A 20,542-nucleotide genomic window follows, 5' to 3' on the forward strand; every position below is an offset into this window, starting at 1 on the left:
TTACCAATTTGGAGGAGATTCTCTCTTTATCCCATAAAGTTTTAATTTCTGTTTAATATATTAGGTATTCAAAAGCTTGCCATATAAAGCTAAATATCCTGTCTTCAAAGAGTTTAACAGTCATTGTGACCACCATCTATTTATGATTAAAGCAAGGTTATTTAAATTTAATGGCTAAAAATGATTTTAAGCCTTAATAATTTTCAACCTAATAGTATACAATGTGAAAAATGGCACTCTCAAAGTGGTAGAAGAGATTTCAAACCTGCAATACTTAAATTATGCAAGATCCATATACAAGTCAATTCTTGTCATGTCTCCAATTAAAATAAAAATATAAATAATAGCAAAAAATGAAGAAAAAATATGATTCTCTCTGTATTTTAAAGCCTGTTCAACTGAGTAGTAACTATAAAAAGAAAATCTGTTAACCTCACAATACTTCCAAACCTAGACAGCAGAGGGAGTCTTAGAAACCAATACCCAACACATTAAGTTGTATAAATCAAGCCACTTTAAGAACAATAAAAACTGGGTTTTTACTCATTGTCATCCCTTCTGTTGGATATTATAAACTATGTAAATAAATATATTATAAAAATTACATGTGTAAAATATTCAAGTTATATTATCTTGAAATTAATTTAAAATGTTAAGTGGGCCAGGTACAGTGGCTCATGCCTACATGTAATCCCAACGCTTTGGGGGGCTGAGATGGGTGGATCACTTGAGGTGAGGAGTTTGAGACCAGCCTGGCCAACATGAAATACTAGAAATACATTTTGTACTAGAAATACAAAAATTAGCTGGGTGTGGTAGCAGGTGCCTGTAATCCCAGCTACTCAGTAGGCTGAGGCAGGAGAATTGCTTGAACCCGGAGAGGCGGAGTGCGTTGCAGTGAGCTGAGATCGCACCACTGCACTCGACTGGGTGACAGAGCGTGACTCCGTCTCAAAGAAAAAAAAACAAAAAATGTTAAGTGGTATTTCTCTTTTACTGTACTACTAAGATTAACAATATTTCAAAATAATAAAATTTGGAGCATGAACAATGAAAATTAGCTGCAGTTAGTGAATTTTCCTAATAGATCTATAATTCAAGAAAGTGTGACCAATATTTTAAGAGAGGTAAACACAGAATGGGAATGAGAGGCTTGTCCACATTAAGCAAACAGCAGGATACAAACCAGCATTATTTATTTGAGCACTAGTGAATAAATGTCTCCAGTAAAGTCTCCAAACTGGACTTACTGTTGTTTCTCAGTCTCTAACATCATTACTCATACCACACAAACATATGCTTCCGTCTCTCCCAAAGGAGAAAGGAAAAGTGGTAAGAAATAATTTATCAGCAATACAATACCATCAAGGTTTGATTACATATATGTATGTGTATGTGTCCCTTCAGGCTAAACTCTATAACATACAGAGGGGAAAATTTCCAATGATATAATAAAAATTATTCTGTAGCTTGCCAGCACTTGACAATTTACTTGACAGTTTAGAATCATAAACCCTTAGAATGTGATGGAATCTTAAAAGAGGATCTAATCTAACTCTCTTACCGTACTGCATGAATTAATTCCCTCTGATCACATCCTTATGTAATCTACTCCATTTCTACTACTTTTACAATGAAGAAAAATGCCAATGGTACTAAAATGGTAAAGCAGAAAACAATGAAAAACCATGTGATGGATACAGATAAGATATTTTATGGTGAAAACATAGAATTTGATAACATTACTTTCTAAGACTCTAACAAAGATTCTAGGCTTATGTTACACTGAACTCTCCTCTACATCTTCTTGTTAAAATTAAGTAATTTTGGCCTGGCGCAGTGGCTTACACTTGCAGTCACAGCAATTTGGGAGGCTGAGGCAGGAGAACTGCTTGAGGCCCGGAGTTTGGGACCAGCCTGGGCAACACAGCAAGAACCTGTCTCTATTTTTAAAATAAATAAATAAACAAACAGACAAATAAATTAAGTAACTAATTTCAATCATGAAGGAAATGTCACAACCTACACAGAGCAATGAATTCTTTTTTTCTCATATGAGAACTAATCATTCTCACACATACACATAAGTAGCCCAGTAATTATTTTGGTTACATATTATCTTTTTCAGGACTAAGAAAAGCTAATTTATATATGTTTGTCATTGTTAAATGTTTATTTATTTGCTAGAGGTGGGGTCTCATTACGTTGCCCTGGCTGGTCTTGGAACTCCTGGCCTCAAGCAATCCTCGTGCTTTGGACTTCTAAAGTTCTGGAATTATAGGTGTGAGCCACTGTCCCTGGGCCAAAACTTTTTTATTTTTACTTTTTTTTAGAGATAGAGTCTCTTTCTGTTGCCTTAGGCTACAGTGCCATGGCACCATCATAGCTCCCTTCAACCTCAAACTCCTGGGGTCAGGCAATCCTCCTGCCTCAGGCTCCCAAGCAGCTGATGCTGCAGACTCACACACTACAGCCAGCTTGTCAAATACATTTTTTTAAATTGTATTTCATTTAAAATTTTTAATTACCAAGTATACTTCTCTTTTATATAAAATACTTCCATGTGTACTGAAAAAACAAGGATTCATCACATCAAACAACTGTGAGACATTCACCTACAGTCACTGTATAAAACATAATTTGTACAAATTAGAAATTTTAGAATAGTATATGCTTACACCTTTGTTTTAAATATAAATTAGAGCATAACACTTATTTCTTATTTTACTCTAAACAGTTCTATTTTTAAAATCATCTAATGGTGAGACAATAGGAGGAGAAAATAAAAACTTAAAACCACCACCTAAATCTGGTCATGGTACTGTTATTTAAAATGTGTAACTTCAAACTGCATTGTTAAATTTGCAGTATTTTAGAGGTTGTGGTAAAATTTAACATGCAAAATTGCTTTAATTGCAAAATATTGCTTTACACAATGATACTCAAAGACTATTAAGAGTTCATAAATTTCAGTAAAAATGCCAGTCATACTTTGTTTCTGAGTTTAGTAGATTAGTATGCCACATAATATCTTTCGGGATTGAGTCTACTATTCAAATGTGTATTTTATACTTTTGTGAAATACCTAAAATTCATATAATAAAGAACACCAACTTGTAATAAATATAATAAATGATATGCTAGGTTTTGAAAATTGTAATTTCATTGCCTATTAAGAACATGATATATTACAAACAATATGCATCCAAAGCTTAAGCTTCGCCATGAACTTTATGACACCTAGTGAAGTACTGTCTTAGCAAGACAGAGTTTAATATGGGTTGGTTTAGAAATGAAAATGAGAATTCCATGCAATAAATATTTACGGGGTAGTTACTATGTGCCAGGAACCTTACTAGGCAATGGGCGTGCAAAGATTAAAAATATGTAATTCTGGCTAAGATTTTGCTGTCAAATAATATAGGAATGAAACAGAAGAGGTTATTTCAACATAACATGGGAAGCATATAATAGCTAAGGATAGTATTCTGGGAATACGCAGGAAGGGCTCCATGCCTAGTCTAAGGGTTTCAAGAAAGATTTTTAGAGAGTAGGAGACTGGGGAATCATGAGAGTGTTAGCTAATTCGTAAGACTAGGGATAAAAATACTGGCATTCCAAACAAGAGCCAAGACTCAAACTCAAGGGAAGGTAAGAAATAACGTTATTTATTTATAGAAGAACAAAAGAAATTCAGGCAAGATGAAGTTTTTAGATATAAGACCAAAAAAGAGCTGGAGTGGTGGGAAGGTAGTAAGGACTATCTGCGACATGCTGTGGAATATGAGATTTTATTCTATAGCTAAAATGAGTTTTTTTTTTTTTTTTTTTTTGAGACGGAGTTTCACTCTTGTTGCTCAAGCTGGAGTACAATGGTGCAATCTCGGCTCACTGCAACCTCCGCCTCCCAGGTTCAAGCGATTCTCCTGCCTCAGCCTCCCAAGCAGCTGGGATTACAGGCATGTGGCACCACACGCGGCTAATTTCTTGTATTTTTAGTAGAAAAACGGCATTTCACCATGTTAGCCAGGCTGGTCTTGAACTCCTGACGTCAGGTGATCGCCCGCCTCGACCTCCAAAAGTGCTGGGATTACAGGCATGAGCCACTGCGCCCGGCTGAAAATGACATTTATTTAAAGTGTATCTCCCCGGTTGCACAATGAATGATGGCAGCAACTGGTAAATCAAATAGGAGGTTCAAACAGTCGAACAAGAAATGATAGGGGCTTCAACTAATGATGACATAAAAGACACACAATGTAACATCACAGGAATTTGTGGATACTTCCAAATGCGGGACTGGAGGAAAAGAGGGCAGTAGGAGTCATCCTAAAATTCCCAAGCTTCTCACTGGGATAAGAAAGTGCTGTACTGCTGATGCCACTAAGCTGGAGAACTTAGGCAGAAGAATGGTTATTTGCTTGTAAAATATCCAAAAGAAAAAATACATTTAAGAGTGGCTTTCTCCCACCTTCTGGGCCATTCAATATTACTGCTCTCTATTCTCTCTCATATTTTTTTCTCCCTACCTAACAACAACAACAACAAAAAAGCTGCTTATTATCTCAAAACTTGAGTATGGTTTCCCTTAAAAATAAAGGTAAATATCAGTTCCCAAATATTTAGTTTACTTAAGACTCATTAAATCATTAGACTTTATGCCAAATATAGATTAGTCTACTACAGCCATCAAAATTGTCTCAATTATAATTAATTCTCACTAGATTAAAAATAAATGTACTAAGTATGGAAACAAGTTTCTTATCTTTTAATACTTCAAGTTAGAATACTACACCTAAGTAGTTCTAAAGTGGTTGCCACCTTGTTACCTTTAAAAGACATCTGCTTTCTGCCAAAATTAATGTGCTGAACTTAAACTTACCAGATTACATTATAATGCATTTTTTAATTTTCACACAGCCAGGAGTCTTTTCTTCTTTGCTGATTTTTTTCAATCTGTATTGTCGGATCTCTCTCACCAATGTATAAAAAGCATCCTCCACTCTCTGCATTGTAAAACACAACTTCTTTAAAGTCTGTTTCATTGGTAAGAGTAATTTACTGGGATAGCCATGTGCAAGAAGTTTGAGATTATGAGCTTGAGATTTTTTTTTTTTTAAACAGACATCAGACTGTTTGAATAAAACTGAGGATGCAGTTTTAAAATATGGGCTAGAATCCTGGTTTGTTCTTAAAAGTCAGTTTTGTTTTCTAATGGAATTAAATTTAAAAATTTTAAAATTAGGAATTAGGAGAGATTATGACAAGCCTAAAGACATTTACTAGCATCTGTTTGTCAATTAATGCAACCATTTTAGTTTGCTAATCTTGGAATTAAAGCCTAAACTGAAGTCAGCTTTAAATTACTTCTTTGACTTAGGGAAAAAGTGATTTATGTACTACTGATTCCCACACCCTCCCCCAGGGGAGAATGAGAAGAAAAATGGTAAAATATGGACATGCAACCTTTGTTAAAAAACAACAAAAACATAAAAGAATCTCAAAGATGAGTCAAGAAACTGGAATCTTGAGTTTTATTTTAAATTTTAACACCTTCCAATCTATTTCCAGGGTCTACAAGTGAGGCTGAGACTGGGTCTTCTGTACATATTTAACTACATTATTAAATTAAAATCTTAAATGAGAGCTGCTTACCATAATATAAAAACATCATGAATTAAAGGACACACACAAAATAGGAGCATTTTTTTTTTTTTTTTTTTTTTTTTTTGAGACGGAGTCTCCCTGTGTCACCCAGGCTGGAGTGCAGTGGCGCAATCTCGGCTCACTGCAAGCTCCGCCTCCCGGGTTCCCGCCATTCTCCCGCCTCAGCCTCCGAGTAGCTGGGACTACAGGCGCCCGCCACCGCGCCCGGCTAGTTTTTTGTATTTTTAGTAGAGACGGGGTTTCACCGTGTTAGCCAGGAGGGTCTCGATCTCCTGACCTCGTGATCCGCCTGCCTCGGCCTCCCAAAGTGCTGGGATTACAGGCTTGAGCCACCGCGCCCGGCCAATAGGAGCATTTTGTATCCTTACTACAAGCTCTTTTTTTTGTTGTTGTTTATTTTGTTTGTTTTGTTTTAGATACAGGGTCTCACTGTGTTGCCAGGATGGAGTGCAAATGGCACGATCATGACTGCAGCCTCGACCTCCCAGGCTAGGTGATCCTCCTGCCTCAGTCTCTCAAATAGCTGGGACTACAGGCAAGCACCACCACACCCGACTGATTTTTGTACTTTTTGTAGAGACAGGGTTTTACCATGTTGCCGGGGCTGGTCTCAAACTCCTGAGCTCAAGTGATCCGCCCACCTTGGCTTCCAAAGGGCTGGGATTACAGCCATAAGCCACCAAACCTGGCCTTACTACAAGTCTTAAAAATAATTTTTAGAACAGTGTTCAATCATACTGGCTTTGTACCTTCTATTCTAAAATAGAGTTTTTCCTGCTTAAGCCTATGATAAGAAAGCTATAGACAACAGGCACAATCATATACTGGCCATATGGAGATAAAAGTTATTAATCTTTTCCAATCTAGAAAATTAGGCAGTCGTCAAAGGGGAAAAGGACTTCCTTAACTGTGCTGCTAGTTTGTTCAGAAAAGCATACCATCAAAGTAGGAGCACAGAGAAATGCACAGAAATATTAATCTATATGTAGTGCAAATTAAAAGATGTAATATCGTGTTTCTTCTTCTAAAAGGTAAATATTTTTTGAAGCTGCTATATTTTACTCCACATTTAATTTTAAGGGAATTCTATTCTTTTATCTTAAAATTAAGAATGAATTACCTAATTTGGGGATTGGCATATATATTTTAACTTTCTGAGATCCGTAACATCAATGTTTCTACTGAACCAAATGTAACAAAGTGGACCTAGCACCTAAAAAGTTAATATATCACAAGTACCATTTTGTAGTTTTAAACTCAATCACACACAGAGAATTGGCAACTAAGTATTAGTTGAAGTCAACCAATGGCTAGGGCTTAATTTTTGCACACAGAAGTCATCTGTACATCTACTGCCTACAGTAGTTACACACCTCAATTCTTTAAGGCACATTAATTTTTAGAAATCTCAGAAGTGTATTAAGAACTGCTTTAGTAAAGTACAGAAATTTACCTCTAAAGTCAAACTTTAATTTAAAATTCATAATGTTAAGTTTCAGTTCAAAAAGCAGGCATTTAGGTAACGTGATTATATATTAAAATGCGTATCTCAAGTCATTAACATATACCATCCAGTGATATGTTTCTATTTAATAATGAAAATCATTATATTCTAAGAACATTCTTATTTTTAATGGAATCAATTTAGTCAACTAGTTCGCTAAGCCAAGTATAAATACAAATTTTCAACTACCTTTGTTGGCACTTTAAATTAGATACCTACTTACACCTGTAGAAAAGAGTTTAAGTGTCAGGTGTGGTGACTCATGCTGTGGTACCAGCACTTTGAGAGGGCAAGAGATGCCAGGAGTTTGAGACCTCATCTCTACTAATAAATTAGGCATGTTGGCATGAGCCTGAAGTCCCAGCTACTCAAAAGGCTGAGGCAGGAGGGTTGCTTGGGCCCAGGAGTTTGAGGCTTCAGTGAGCTATGACTGCACCATTGCACTTCAGTCTGAGCAACAGAGCAAGACGCTGTCTCTAAAAAAAAAATTTTTAATCGTTTTACAGTTTATATTTATCATTAACCCTCAAAAGGAAAGGGTTTATTTTTACCTTTGTCTTCAAAATATTATGTATCCAAAATTTTCATTAATAAGCAACATAAATAATTTAAGGCACTAAAATAACTTTGTAGCATGTAAAATGTAAAGCATGAGCTCTGTAAGATATTTTCACAAATGATTCTCTTTCAATTTGAAAATCAATGTAAGAAATTTAAAAATATGTATATACATATACACACACAAACCAGGTAAAAGCTCATATTTTCATAAATTTTCTAAGAATGTTAACTTCTATTCCTGTTTAAAAAAAAAAAGTTACAAGGTCAATGTAGAAGAACCAAAACATACTATGAAGGAGAAAAACAGTATTGGTCCTCTACTAATTTAGCAGAAGCAAATTTTGATTTTAACTTATTTCTAAAATCAGTTTGAATGTGTCTACTTTTGCAGCGTCAGCATCCCCACCACCAATAGTGAAATACATGATTTTTGTTTCCAGCAATGCAGAGAGAGAATTGGAAGCCAATAATTAAAAAGAAGAGATTATTATCCACAACCAAGAATTCAATGTCAGGACCTCAGTGGTTCATATAATTAACAGCACAGGGTGACATTTTCCATTTCTTATTTTTAGTAATGAGAAATTTAGGTTTTAGAGTATCAGTTATTTACTACAGTTTTTCAGACTTAGTTATTTCTTCATAATATGCTTTAAAGTCATACTGACATCATGAGAACATTATTCTTGTGTACACTGTAAACCACTGGCACTGGCTCTTATTTTTTAAAATGCATACAGTATATACCTATGAAACAAAACACTGGTTTTTCACATTCCAAAATTTGTAGATAATTTTTAAAGATAAAATATAGCTGAAACAGATATTTAATACCCACTGACTACTCACTAAGCTCTTAAGTGGCACACAATGATTTTTTTGAGAATAGGACTTGTTCCCACATATACTCATTTTGTGTTTTTTGTTTTTGTTTTTTAACTTTTTCTTTTTTTTTTTCTTTCGAGATGGAGTCTCGCTCTGCTACCCAGGCTAGACTGCAGTGGTGCGATCTTGGCTCACTGCAACCTCCACCTCCGGATTCAAGCGATTCTCCTGCCTCAGATTCCTGAGTAGCCAGAACTACAGGCATGCACCACCACGCCCAGCTAATTGTTGTATTTTTAGTAGAGGGGGGTTTCACCATATTGCCCAGGCTGGTCTCAAACTCCTGACCATGTGATCTGCCTGCCTCAGCCTCCCAAAGTGCTAGGATTATAGGCATGAGCCACTGCGCCCAGCCTACTTTTGTTTTTATACACATATACTCATTTTCAAATGTCACTTATTGAACTTTAAGAACAACTGAAAATACGTGGGAACAAAAGTATACAACTTTAAATACGTAAATTTTTTAAAATCAAGAGACTGACAACATTTTCAACTCAACTATTATCTGAAAACATACTTGTGAGGCCATGGAAACAAAGCACTCCATAAAGAGAAAGAACAGTTAACCAAAAGTATTCTAAATCTTGCTAGGCTATGCTTTTACTAAGAGATTTTGTTTAAGTAAATTTTTGTTCCTGTTGAATCTGCAAATTCTTGCAAAACTCTGTCAAGGAAACAACACACCAAATACCCTAACTATATACAGATGCAAGACTACCACCAGCCTTTCGTGGCAGAAGGGCATGGAGGAAAAAGATGTATTCTAAAACCCAACTGTGTGCACCCCTGACTTTCTCAAGCAATCTTGCCACCCACAGCCTATCTCATGTACTACTGAAATGCAGAAAAACCACTACTTGGGAAACTACCATGGTGTACACCAAGTGCACAGTAACTGTTCTGTCAATTTTTAACTCATAAAAAGCTGAAGTGCAAAATATTGATCTCATGTAGGCAAACTCAACTACTATTAAACAGAGACATAGCACATAAGGAGGTTGTATTGCAAAGCCTTCTTTAATGGAGTTCTTCTAACAATTTAAATACCTAGAAATTAACAACAAAACCAGGAAATTAATCACTCAACATTTTTAGGTTCGTAAAACTAATTTTCACATTATACTTAAATTGAGACCCCCAGAAAGCAAAAAAGCCAGATGAGGAGTAACAGATACCCTGAAGACTCTGCTTCTGTCATTCACCTTACTGAACCTTCCCACTTTTGATTTTAGCAGACTGGAAAATACACAATTCTTATAGTGTCAATGTTTCAATTTTGACAGCTTTTGCCAACATGGCCATGCACTGTCCAAAGGGACCAGGAAAATCTGTCAACAACCCAGATAAATGTGAACTAGGTAACAGTCCTTATACACTAGGAACATAGGGACCACACAATGTACTAGCAGAAAATAACTCTATTTGCCTTTCAGATATGGACTGAACTGAGTGTAAAGAATACGTAAGGCATTATATTCTAGTCAAGTAATTAGCTTTTTAAAATTATAAGTTATTAAGTTGGTAAAAATATATATTCTGCAATTCTTATCTTAAAAAGTACACCTGGGCACAGTGGCTCATGCCTGTAATACCAGCACTTTGGGAGGCCGAGGCAGGTGGTTCACGAGGTCAAGAGATTGAGACCATATTGGCCAACATGGTGAAACCCCATCTCTACTAAAAATACAAAAATTAGCTGGGCGTGGTGGTGTGTGCCCATAGTCCCAGCTACTCAGGAGGCTGAGACAGGAGAATCGCTTGAACCCGGGAAGTGGAGGTTGCAGTGAGCTGAGATCATGCCACTCCACTCCAGCCTGGCAACAGAGTGAGACTCTGTCTCAAAAAAAAAAGAAAAAAAAAAGGTACTAGGGCTCAGGCACAGTGGCTCACGCCTGTAATCCCAGCATACTGGGAGATTCAGATGGGAGGATCACTTGAGGTCAGGAGTTCAAGACCAGCCTGGTCAACATGGCGAAACCCCGTCTCTACTAAAAATACAAAAATTAGGCGTGGTGGGGCGTGCCTGTAGTCCCAGCTGCTCGGGAGGCTGAGGCACAAGAATCGCTTGAACCCAGGAGGAGGAGGTTGCAGTGAGCCAAGATCCTACCACTGCACTCCAGCCTGGGTGACAGAGGGAGACTCTGCCTCCAAAAAAAAAAAAAAAAAAAAAAGAGTACTAGCGTAAAATTTCTATTTCCTTTTCATGAAATATGTAAGTTTTACTTTAAGATTATTAAGGTTAGCCTGTAAAATACAGAGGTTTAACCTAACTTCTAGTATCTAATCAAACACTAAAGTTACCCAGAGAATTAGGAATCAGTATACTACAGCCCATAGGCCAAATGCAGCAACGGCTTTTTTTTTTTTTTTTGAGACGAGTCTCGCTCTGTCTCCCAGGCTGGTTTGATCTCGGCTCACTGCAGCCTCTGCCTCTGAGGTTCAAGCAATTCTACGGCCTCAGCCTCTTGAGTAGCTGGGAATACAGGCACCCACCACTACGCCTGGCTAATTTTGGTATTTTTAGTAGAGACGGGGTTTCAACCATGTTGGTCAGGCTGGTCTCGAACTCCTGACCTCAGGTGATGGGCCCACCTCGGCCTCCCACCTCATATCTGGGATCAGGCATGAACCACAGCGCACGGCCAGCCTATTTTTATACTATGCACAAGCTAACAATTATTTTTGCATTTTAAAGGGTTATAATTAAAAAAAAAAAATGCAACAGCTACCACTTGTGGCCCTCAAAGCCTAAAACATTTACTATCTTGGCCCTTTACAGAAAATAAGTTTGCCAGCCTCTAATTTACATAGATGAGAACTTCTAAATGAATGTTTTGTTCCTTCAACCTGAATATAATTTTTTGGGAGTGTTTACGTGTTTTAGTCTCATGATCAAGACCCCAAAAATTAGGGCATAAAACAACTTGCTCATAAAATACAACAAGGATATGCACACTAATTTTGTTTAAAAAACAAATAAGGGCCGGGCGCGGTGGCTCATGCCTGTAATCCCAGCACTTTGGGAGGTCGAGGCAGGCGGATCACAAGGTCAGGAGACTGAGATCATCTTGGCTAACACGGGAAACCCCATCTCTACTAAAAATACAAAAAATTAGCCAGGTGTGGGGGCGGGCGCCTGTAGTCCCAGCTACTTGGGAGGCTGAGGCAGGGGAATGGCGTGAACCCGGGAGGCAGAGCCTGTAGTGAGCCGAGATGGCGCCACTGAACTCCAGCCTGGGCGACAAAGTGAGACTGTCTCAAAAAAAAAAAAAAAGAATAAATAAATAAATAAGCTGAATAACAAATAAGTAAAATACTCTGCAGAAAGGAGGGCTTGACATTTTCACCAGTAACTGGAGATACACAATGTATTAAAATTTCCATATTTCATTTTATAATCTCTACAGTTACTTGGAATAGCTCTTTAAAGTCTTCCAGAAGCATGCAAATATCAAATTAATTTCAACAGATGAAGATTAATAGACTTTTGAAAGGCAAATTAATTTCTAGGCAAATCAACAAGTCCGTTTAATAATAAAAGGAAATCAAAGAATAGAAATTAAATATCTAATTTATAGTTTAGCAACATAAATTATATAACATCAGTGAAACAAGATATAAAAGAAAGGTTGAGTGCTCTGTTAAGTACAAGTATTCTTTTACTACATCCCTCCATATTTTAATTAGATGATCCACATAAAAATGTCTACAAAGCAAATTTAAGTTCATCTACTTACATATTACATACCTTCCAAAAAACAAATCAAAACAAAAAACCCAAGGCCACAAAACTGTAAAAAACCTAAAAATCTCTTACAAAAGGAAGCCAGATAGTTTTCTGATCAAATATGAATGCTGTGTTGTATTAAAGTATTAAGGTCAAATAGCAAGAATCAATTAGTACTTCTGAGGTAGTAATCATACAACCACCAAAAAGGAGACATAGCTATGTTAGGATCTTATCAAATGAGAAGTGGACAGCAACAAAGTGGGACTAACAAGACTCTTTTTATGTCCTCTACTGCTTTTCTACTCAAAGTATGGTCCAAGTACCAAGAAAAATACCACCTGGGAGCCTGTTAGAAATGCAGACTCAATCCCAACCTAAACCTTCTGAATTAGAATCTGGATTTTAATAAGCCCAGCTGATTTGTATGCATAAGAAAATATAAGAAGCACTTCTTTACTGCAACCCCTTAAAACATTACGCAAAGTCTCTTAAATTTTTTCTTTTTTTTGTGAAATGTAAGCTAATATGTTCAGTAGTATGAAAAGCATCTTTTAAAAGTTATAAGTAAAGCAAATATAGTAAAACAACAATGGTAGAATCTAGGTAGTATATTTGCAAATGTTTTAAATAAAACTTAATTTTGTATTTGAAAATGTTTCATAAGAAAATGTTGGAAGACAAAGTAACAAATCATTCTCAGTACCTTCTGTCCTAAGAAAAATCAAGGAGACTGGTTATAGAAGACCAGTAAAAAGAAAAACAAAAACAAAGCCTCTTCCTAGTCTTTGGAACATGGAAATGGATTTAAGTGAAATCTTAATTCCTCTAAAGTAAAGTGATATGATATATACCAATTTTAACCTATAAATGAGGTTTTAGTAAAACTGCCAGAGAAATTTGTATACTGGTCAAACTAGAGAAATTTAGTTTTTAATCCTCCAAAAATGACTTGAAGTAGAATTTGTTTCTTTACTATGTATCAAATTTGTATAACTAGGAAGAGGTACATATGCTCTCCTACTAGGGAAATATAACATATATATTAGCTGGATAATGATTTACATTTACATTTTTGCAGCTTTATAAAATTTGATAAACTTCTAGAATGCTTGTTTTTATATGTTTAACAACGTAAAAGTTGTTCATCTATTTTTTTTAACTCCTAGCATTACAGAAATTCTACAAAACTGGTTTTCTAGGCTCACAGGTAAATGTAACCAAAAAAAGCCCTAAACAAACTTATGGAATATAGATGGATCAATTTCTTAGTACAGTCATGTGCCACATGACATTTTGATCAACAATAGATTGCATATGTGATAGTGGTCCCTTAAGATTATAATGGAGTTTAAAAGTTCCCATTGCCTAGTGATGTTATTATAGCCATCCTAACATTGTAGCACAACACAGTACTCATGTGTTTGTGGTGATGCTGGTGTAAACAGACTTACCACACTGCCAGTTGTATAATGGTATAGCACCTACAATTATACACCATACTTAATACTTGATAATGGTAATAAGTAACTATTACTGGTTTATGTATTTACTATACTATTTATTGTTATTTTAGTGTACTCCTATTTACTTTAAAAAAAAAAAGTTAACTATAAACAGCCTTGGATAGGTCCTTCAGGAGGTATTCCAAAAGTTATTATAGGAGATGACAGCTCCATGTGTGTTACTGCCTCTGAAGACCTTCCAGTGGGACAAGATGTGGAAGTGAAGACAATGATATTGATGGTCCTGACCCTGTGTAGGCCTAGGCTAATGTGCATGCATGTCTTAGTTTTTAACAAAAAAGTTTAATGAGTAAAAACAAATAAAAAAATTTAAATATGGAAAAAAACTTATTACAGAATAAGGATACAAAGAAAGAAAAATTTTGTATAGCTGTATAATGTGTGTTTTAAGCTGTATTACAAAAGTCAAAATGTTAGGAAAAATTTAAAAGTTTATTTAAAAAGTTACAGTAAAGTAAGGTTAATTTATTACTGAACAAGAAATTAAAAAAAATAAACTTAGGGTAGCCCAAGTGTACATTTATACACACAAAATTTACCATTGTGTTAACAATTGCCTATAGTCATTACTACAGTTACACACTGTACAGATTTGTATCCCTGGGGCAAGAGACTGTACTATATATCCCAGGTGTATAGTAGGTTATACCACCAAGATTTGTGTAAGTATACTCTTATGATGTTTGCACAATGACAAAATCACCTAACAATGTATTTCTTAGAAAGTATCCCTGTCATTAAGAGACATATGACTATATAAACAATTAATTCCTTCCTATCTTTATGTATTAATTTCCTGTATGTTAAACTCTTCATACAAACAGGTTAAATAACAGTAACTGAAATTATTTTATTTTACCTAAAGAAAAAGTCATTTTTAAAACCAAGATGATTTTTGAAACAAAATTCCCTCTAACAACAATTTTTTTTTTTTTTTTTTTTTTTTTTTTTTTTTGAGACAGAGTCTCGCTCTGTTGCCCAGGCTGGATGGAGTGCAGTGGCCGGATCTCAGCTCACTGCAAGCTCCGCCTCCCGGGTTCACGCCATTCTCCTGCCTCAGCCTCCCAAGTAGCTGGGACTACAGGCGCCCGCCACCTCGCCCGGCTCATTTTTTGTATTTTTAGTAGAGAAGGGGTTTCACCGTGTTAGCCAGGATGGTCTCGATCTCCTGACCTCGTGATCCGCCCATCTCGGCCTCCCAAAGTGCTGGGATTACAGGCTTGAGCCACTGCGCCTGGCCTCTGACAACAATTTTTGTCAGAAAAATGCATTAAATGAATAACAGAATTTCTATTTGCTTTCTGGGTATTTTCTTTCTTTAATGAGACCTTTCTCCAAAAATAAACATATCCTCAAAAAAAAAATTCTGCCAAAATAAAATTCTTCAAATGCAACAACATTTAACCTAGAAACATGACATAATGGTTTAAAAGTACTACTGAAATAGAAAATTCAAAAATGTGTTGCCCTCTTCTTTGTGTGTGTGTGTATATATACACACACACAACAGTGGGGAAAAAAAATCCCCACATCTCTTGAATTCTAAATGTTAACATGTGCTCAGAATTGAAGAGAAATTTTCAATGTAGAAAGAAACCAAAGCCAAAAGCAGTATCAAGGACACTGTAAGAAGCTAGACCCTCTCAAGAGACAAAAACATTTACTAAATACATATTGTTTTATTTTCTAGTATAGCATAATTGAGAGAAAAACTGATATATTAAACGACATAACAGTCAGGATTTTGCAGAAAATAGATCTGTATTTATTTCAGTGTTACTTACCTGTCTTGTCTTTGCTGATGTTTCAATAAAAGGAATTCCGTAACTTCTTGCTAAGTCCTGAGCCTGTTTTGTGTCTACTGTTCTAGAAGGCAAATCACATTTATTTCCTACTAGGACCATAGGTACATCTTCAGAGTCCTTAACTCTTTTAATTTGTTCTCTGGGAAAGAAAAAAAAGTTATAGCAGAGGCATTAGTAACACAAGTATCTTTCAATACCTGTCCACAACTTTTGTCATAAAATTTGGCTGAAAGAAAACAATGTAATTCCTGGTTTCCACTATATCAAATTTTCCTTCCTTCCTTTTACTAATTATTTTTTTCTTTACCTTTTTAAAGAGAAACCTTGTCTCTCTCTCAAAAGATCAAATACCTAGAAGTATAGTAAAACTATAACCTAATAGGTTAATATGCAGGTAGATCATAATAGTAAAACAGAAACTACTGAAAAATTCTAGACCCAGAGTGCTATATAACAAACTATAATTTTAGAAACATGTTAAATGTGTAAAGATAAAAAATATTTTACAAAAACCTGAATTAAAGCATTAACATAATTTTCATATTACTGTCTCAAAAAACAAAGTTGACAAGTAGATTTTGATTTCTAGGTAGAAAACACTGAAGTTACTACACCACTTATTCCATTAAAAGCCCTTCTACATGTTAATCATTTTCAATATAACAAGTGCATAAACTCTAAATTTGGGGTGAAATTATATTCCCTCACAATTTTAGGTGACTTTCAAGGATGCAGCACAAAAGAAGGAGCAGAGCAGACAATAGAGTCAGAATTGGCTCAAATTCCCAGTTCCTCCACTATTAGCTAGGTAAGCTTGGATAATAGAGGTGAAATTTGGTAACTCCTCTATAAAAATACTACCACTACCACCCACCCAAATGTCTTCTGCTCTATTACTAGACTACACAGTAAACATGCTGTAACAATGTTCTTAAATAAAATGTTAAACTTCTTATAACTAGGCTAACTCATTATTACATGACATAGCCAGTGAGTAATTTATTTGCTTAATAGGTAGTTTTAGGAAAACTAAACCCTCAAAGAAGCAGAATATAAAACAGTACAATAATGATTATTTTAATAGTTTTATTTAATAGTTTTAAGAAAACTGTAATGCCCAAATTCTTCAATCTTTCAAAACTTTTATTTTTTAAAATGTATAATGCCACTCTTTATCCAATCCAAGCAATTCTACACTATACACACGATTACTTTTAAGAATGTTAAAATAGCCGGGCGCGGTGGCTCAAGCCTATAATCCCAGCACTCTGGGAGGCCGAGACGGGCGGATCACCAGGTCAGGAGATCGAGACCATCCTGGCTAACACGGTGAAACCCCGTCTCTACTAAAAAATACAACAAACTAGCCGGGCGAGGTGGCGGGCACCTGTAGTCCCAGCTACCTGGAAGGCTGAGGCAGGAGAATGGCGTAAACCCGGGAGGCGGAGCTTGCAGTGAGCTGAGATCCGGCCACTGCACTCCAGCCTGGGCGACAGAGCCAGACTCCGTCTCAAAAAAAAAAAAAAAGAATGTTAAAGTAACACCATCTCAAATCACCTTTTCATATTTTTTTATGGTTTTCCTTTTTTTTTGGAAAAACTCTTTTATGTTAAATGTGGACATTTCAGGAGGTTTACAATATTACATTATTCAGCTATAGGACACAACTGATACACATTTTATAATATCTATCTGGATATAGATACAAATTTATATTCTGTAGCTTAATTACTTTCTATAGCTTAAAATATAATGAATAAGTGACTATCAATAACTATTGTTCTACCTTAAGATAAATGTTATCACATATGTATGTTTCTTCTCATCTTTTCTGTGTGCACATTAAAAATATTGCACAAGTGTGTATCAGTTTAACAGTACGCATTAAGCATTTTTAACGTCAGTTTTGAAAACATAAGCATAACTATGTATTTTTCTTTATATATATTTAATATACTTTATTCTCATTATATTAAAGTTATTTCCAAGATTTCCAAAATTTCACTTTTGTAATGTACTGTAAATTCTATCATATATGAATGCATGTGCTCATCTCTGATTATTTCCTTAGAAAAGATTTCTAGCTGAAGGATATGGCCATTATCATAGCTTTAAAAAAAGATCATATTATTGAATCAGACTGTCAAGGACTAACCAGATAGAACAGCTCCACTTTCTTCAAACCCTGGGAAGGGCAATTAGATTTCATCTAGAGTACCATCATTGGTTAAATAGCAGTGTTGACCTGGTACTCCTTTTTGAGAATGACTGCAAGACCACATCTGAATATGGCAGTAAAGAATGCTAAGATAAATTAGTGATGCTTAACCTCAATGAAGGATGGACGCATGGAAGCACATGTGTTTTGTGTCTGCCAAATTAGCCTTAGCCAGTTCTGGGGATGAATATACATATATTCATTAATTTTTGCCAACATGAAATACCAAAGAAAGTTTCTTGTTTTTGTTATAAAGCGTATTTCCATAATTATAAATGTGGTTGAATACTTCATATGCCTGATGTCCATCTGAACTTACTCTTTTGTAAATTACTTTTCCATTATCCTTTGTCCATATTTCTATTGTCTTGCTAATATGGACTTACAAGAGTGATTTTTATATAAGGATAATTACATTTTTTTCCTACTATTTTCTAATTTGTTATTTTTATTTTTATTTTATGATTTTTTGATGAATAAAAGTGGTAATCGCTATATGATCAAATAATTTAACATTTTCTTTGTGGTTTCTTCCTTTGTGTGCAGGCTTAAAATATTCCTTCCTACCCTACAATCTTTTTTTTAAAATTTATTTTTTATTATTATTATACTTTAAGTTCTAGGGTACATGTGCATAATGTGCAGGTTTGTTACATATGTATACCTGTGCCATGTTGGTGTGCTGCACCCATCAACTCGTCAGCACCCATCAACTCGTCATTTACATCAGGTATAACTCCCAATGCAATCCCTCCCCCCTCCCCCTGGTTTTCCTTTTTAATGATGTATCTAAAAAGTTTAAAGTCTTGCTTTTCCAGTGTAGAAGAGTCAAGAGTACACAAGGTTGTGGAGTCAAACAGGCCTAGGTTTGAATCCCAGCATACCACTACTGATGCAGTCTGGAGTAAGCTACTCCACTGCTCTAATCCCCCAGGAACTTCATTTATAAAGCAGGGATATTACCTACCTCACAAAAATTATTTTAATATTTTTATTAGATATTATATGCATGGCATTAGCAAAGACTCAATAAATAAAAACTATAATTACTCCTTAATGTCAACTTGTTATATTCAATTTAAACCCACCTATAATGGTGAATATCTTCAAATGATTTAGTATTATTTATGGCAAATACACAAAGAAAGCCCTCCCCAGTCCTCATGTATTGGTCCCTCATTGCACTGTACTCCTCTTGACCTGCTGTGTCGAGAATATCCAAGAGACAGGTTTCTCCATCAATTACTACTTGCTTCCTGTAGGAATCCTGAGAAGGGAGAAACACAGTCTGGATTATTACAGTGCACCTTTTACTTTAAAAAAGGTGTTATACACAACTCAACAACAACAAAAAATCCAATTTAAAAACGGGCATAGGACTTGAAAAGACAATGCTCCAAAGATGATGGACAAATGGCCACTAAGCACCTGAAAAACTGCTCAACATCATCAATCATCAGGAAAATAAAATCAAAACCATGAGATGCTACCACATACCCATTAGGATTGGCTATTATTAAAAAACAAAACAAAAACACTCAAAAAATGGAAAATAAGTATTAGCAAGGATACAGACACTGAAATCTTTGTGCATTGCTGGTGGGAATGTAAAATGGTGATGCCATTGTGGAAAACAGTGGTAGTTCCTCAAAAAGTCAAACACAGAATTACCATATGATCAGTAATTCCATTCCTAGGTATATAACCAACAGAACTGAAAACAGGGACTCAAACAGATATCTGTACACCGATGTTCGCAGCAGCACTATTTATAATACACAAAATGTAGAAATAACTTATGTGTCTGTTAACGGATGAATAGATAAACAAAATGTAGTATATACATACAGTGGAACATTAGTCAGCCATAAAAAGGAATAACATTTCATATAGGTTGAGCATTAATGCAGGTTAATCCAAAAATCTGAAATCCAAAATTCTCCAAAATCTGTAACTTTTAGAGCCTGACATGATGCTAAAAGGAAATACTCACTGGAGCATTTGATTTTGGATTTTTTTTTTCTTTCATCTTTTTTTTTTTTGGAGAGCTATATAGGGTCTTATGTTGCTCAGGCTGGTGCTGAACTCCTGGGCTCAAGCGATCCTCCTGCCTTGGCCACCCAAAATGGTGGGACTACAAGCATGAGCCACTGAGCTCCATCTGATTTTGGATTTTTGGATTAGGGATGCTGAACCAGTTAAGTATCTACAAATATTCCAAAATCAAACAAACAAACAAAAAATCTGAAATCCAAACCACTTCTGGTCACAAGCATTTTGGGTAACGGATGCTTCAACCTGTATGTACATGCTACAACACAGATGAACCTTAAAAACATTACGCTAAATGAAATAAGTCAGACACAAAAGGACAAATACCACATAATTCCACTTATATGAGGAACCTAAAACAGGCAAATTCAAAAAGATGAAAAGTAGACTAGAGATTACCAGGGACTGGAGGAGGGAGGATTACTGGGGACTATTTAACAGGTACAGAATTCTAGTTTGGGATGATAAAAAAAAGTTCTCAAAACAGATGGTGCTAATGGTTAGACAATATGGTGATGGTTGCACAACATTATGAACACACTTAAGGTCACTGAATTGAACACTTAAAAATAACTACCATGGGCCGGGCGCAGT

General features: G+C 35.5%; 1 protein-coding gene across 4 annotated transcripts in view; it reads right to left on the reverse strand.

The window, feature by feature from the left end:
• KRAS (KRAS proto-oncogene, GTPase) overlaps window positions 1-20,542 on the reverse strand; it is a 50,150-nt gene that overhangs the window by 5,352 nt on the left and 24,256 nt on the right. For 2 of the 4 annotated variants that reach the window (XM_030938709.1, XM_030938708.1), the window contains exons 3-5: window positions 18,985-19,163; window positions 15,658-15,817; window positions 4,883-5,006 (exon numbers count right to left, since the gene is read on the reverse strand). In XM_030938709.1, the coding sequence (XP_030794569.1) occupies window positions 4,887-5,006; window positions 15,658-15,817; window positions 18,985-19,163 (459 nt within the window). In that variant the 3' untranslated portion in view covers window positions 4,883-4,886. Of the gene's footprint in view, window positions 1-1,514; window positions 1,516-4,882; window positions 5,007-15,657; window positions 15,818-18,984; window positions 19,164-20,542 lie in introns of all 4 variants that reach the window. The other 2 variants (XM_030938711.1, XM_030938710.1) reach the window with 2 other exon arrangements.

The sequence above is a fragment of the Rhinopithecus roxellana genome, chromosome 10 (genome assembly GCF_007565055.1).
Source record: "Rhinopithecus roxellana isolate Shanxi Qingling chromosome 10, ASM756505v1, whole genome shotgun sequence".
Lineage (NCBI taxonomy): Eukaryota > Metazoa > Chordata > Mammalia > Primates > Cercopithecidae > Rhinopithecus > Rhinopithecus roxellana.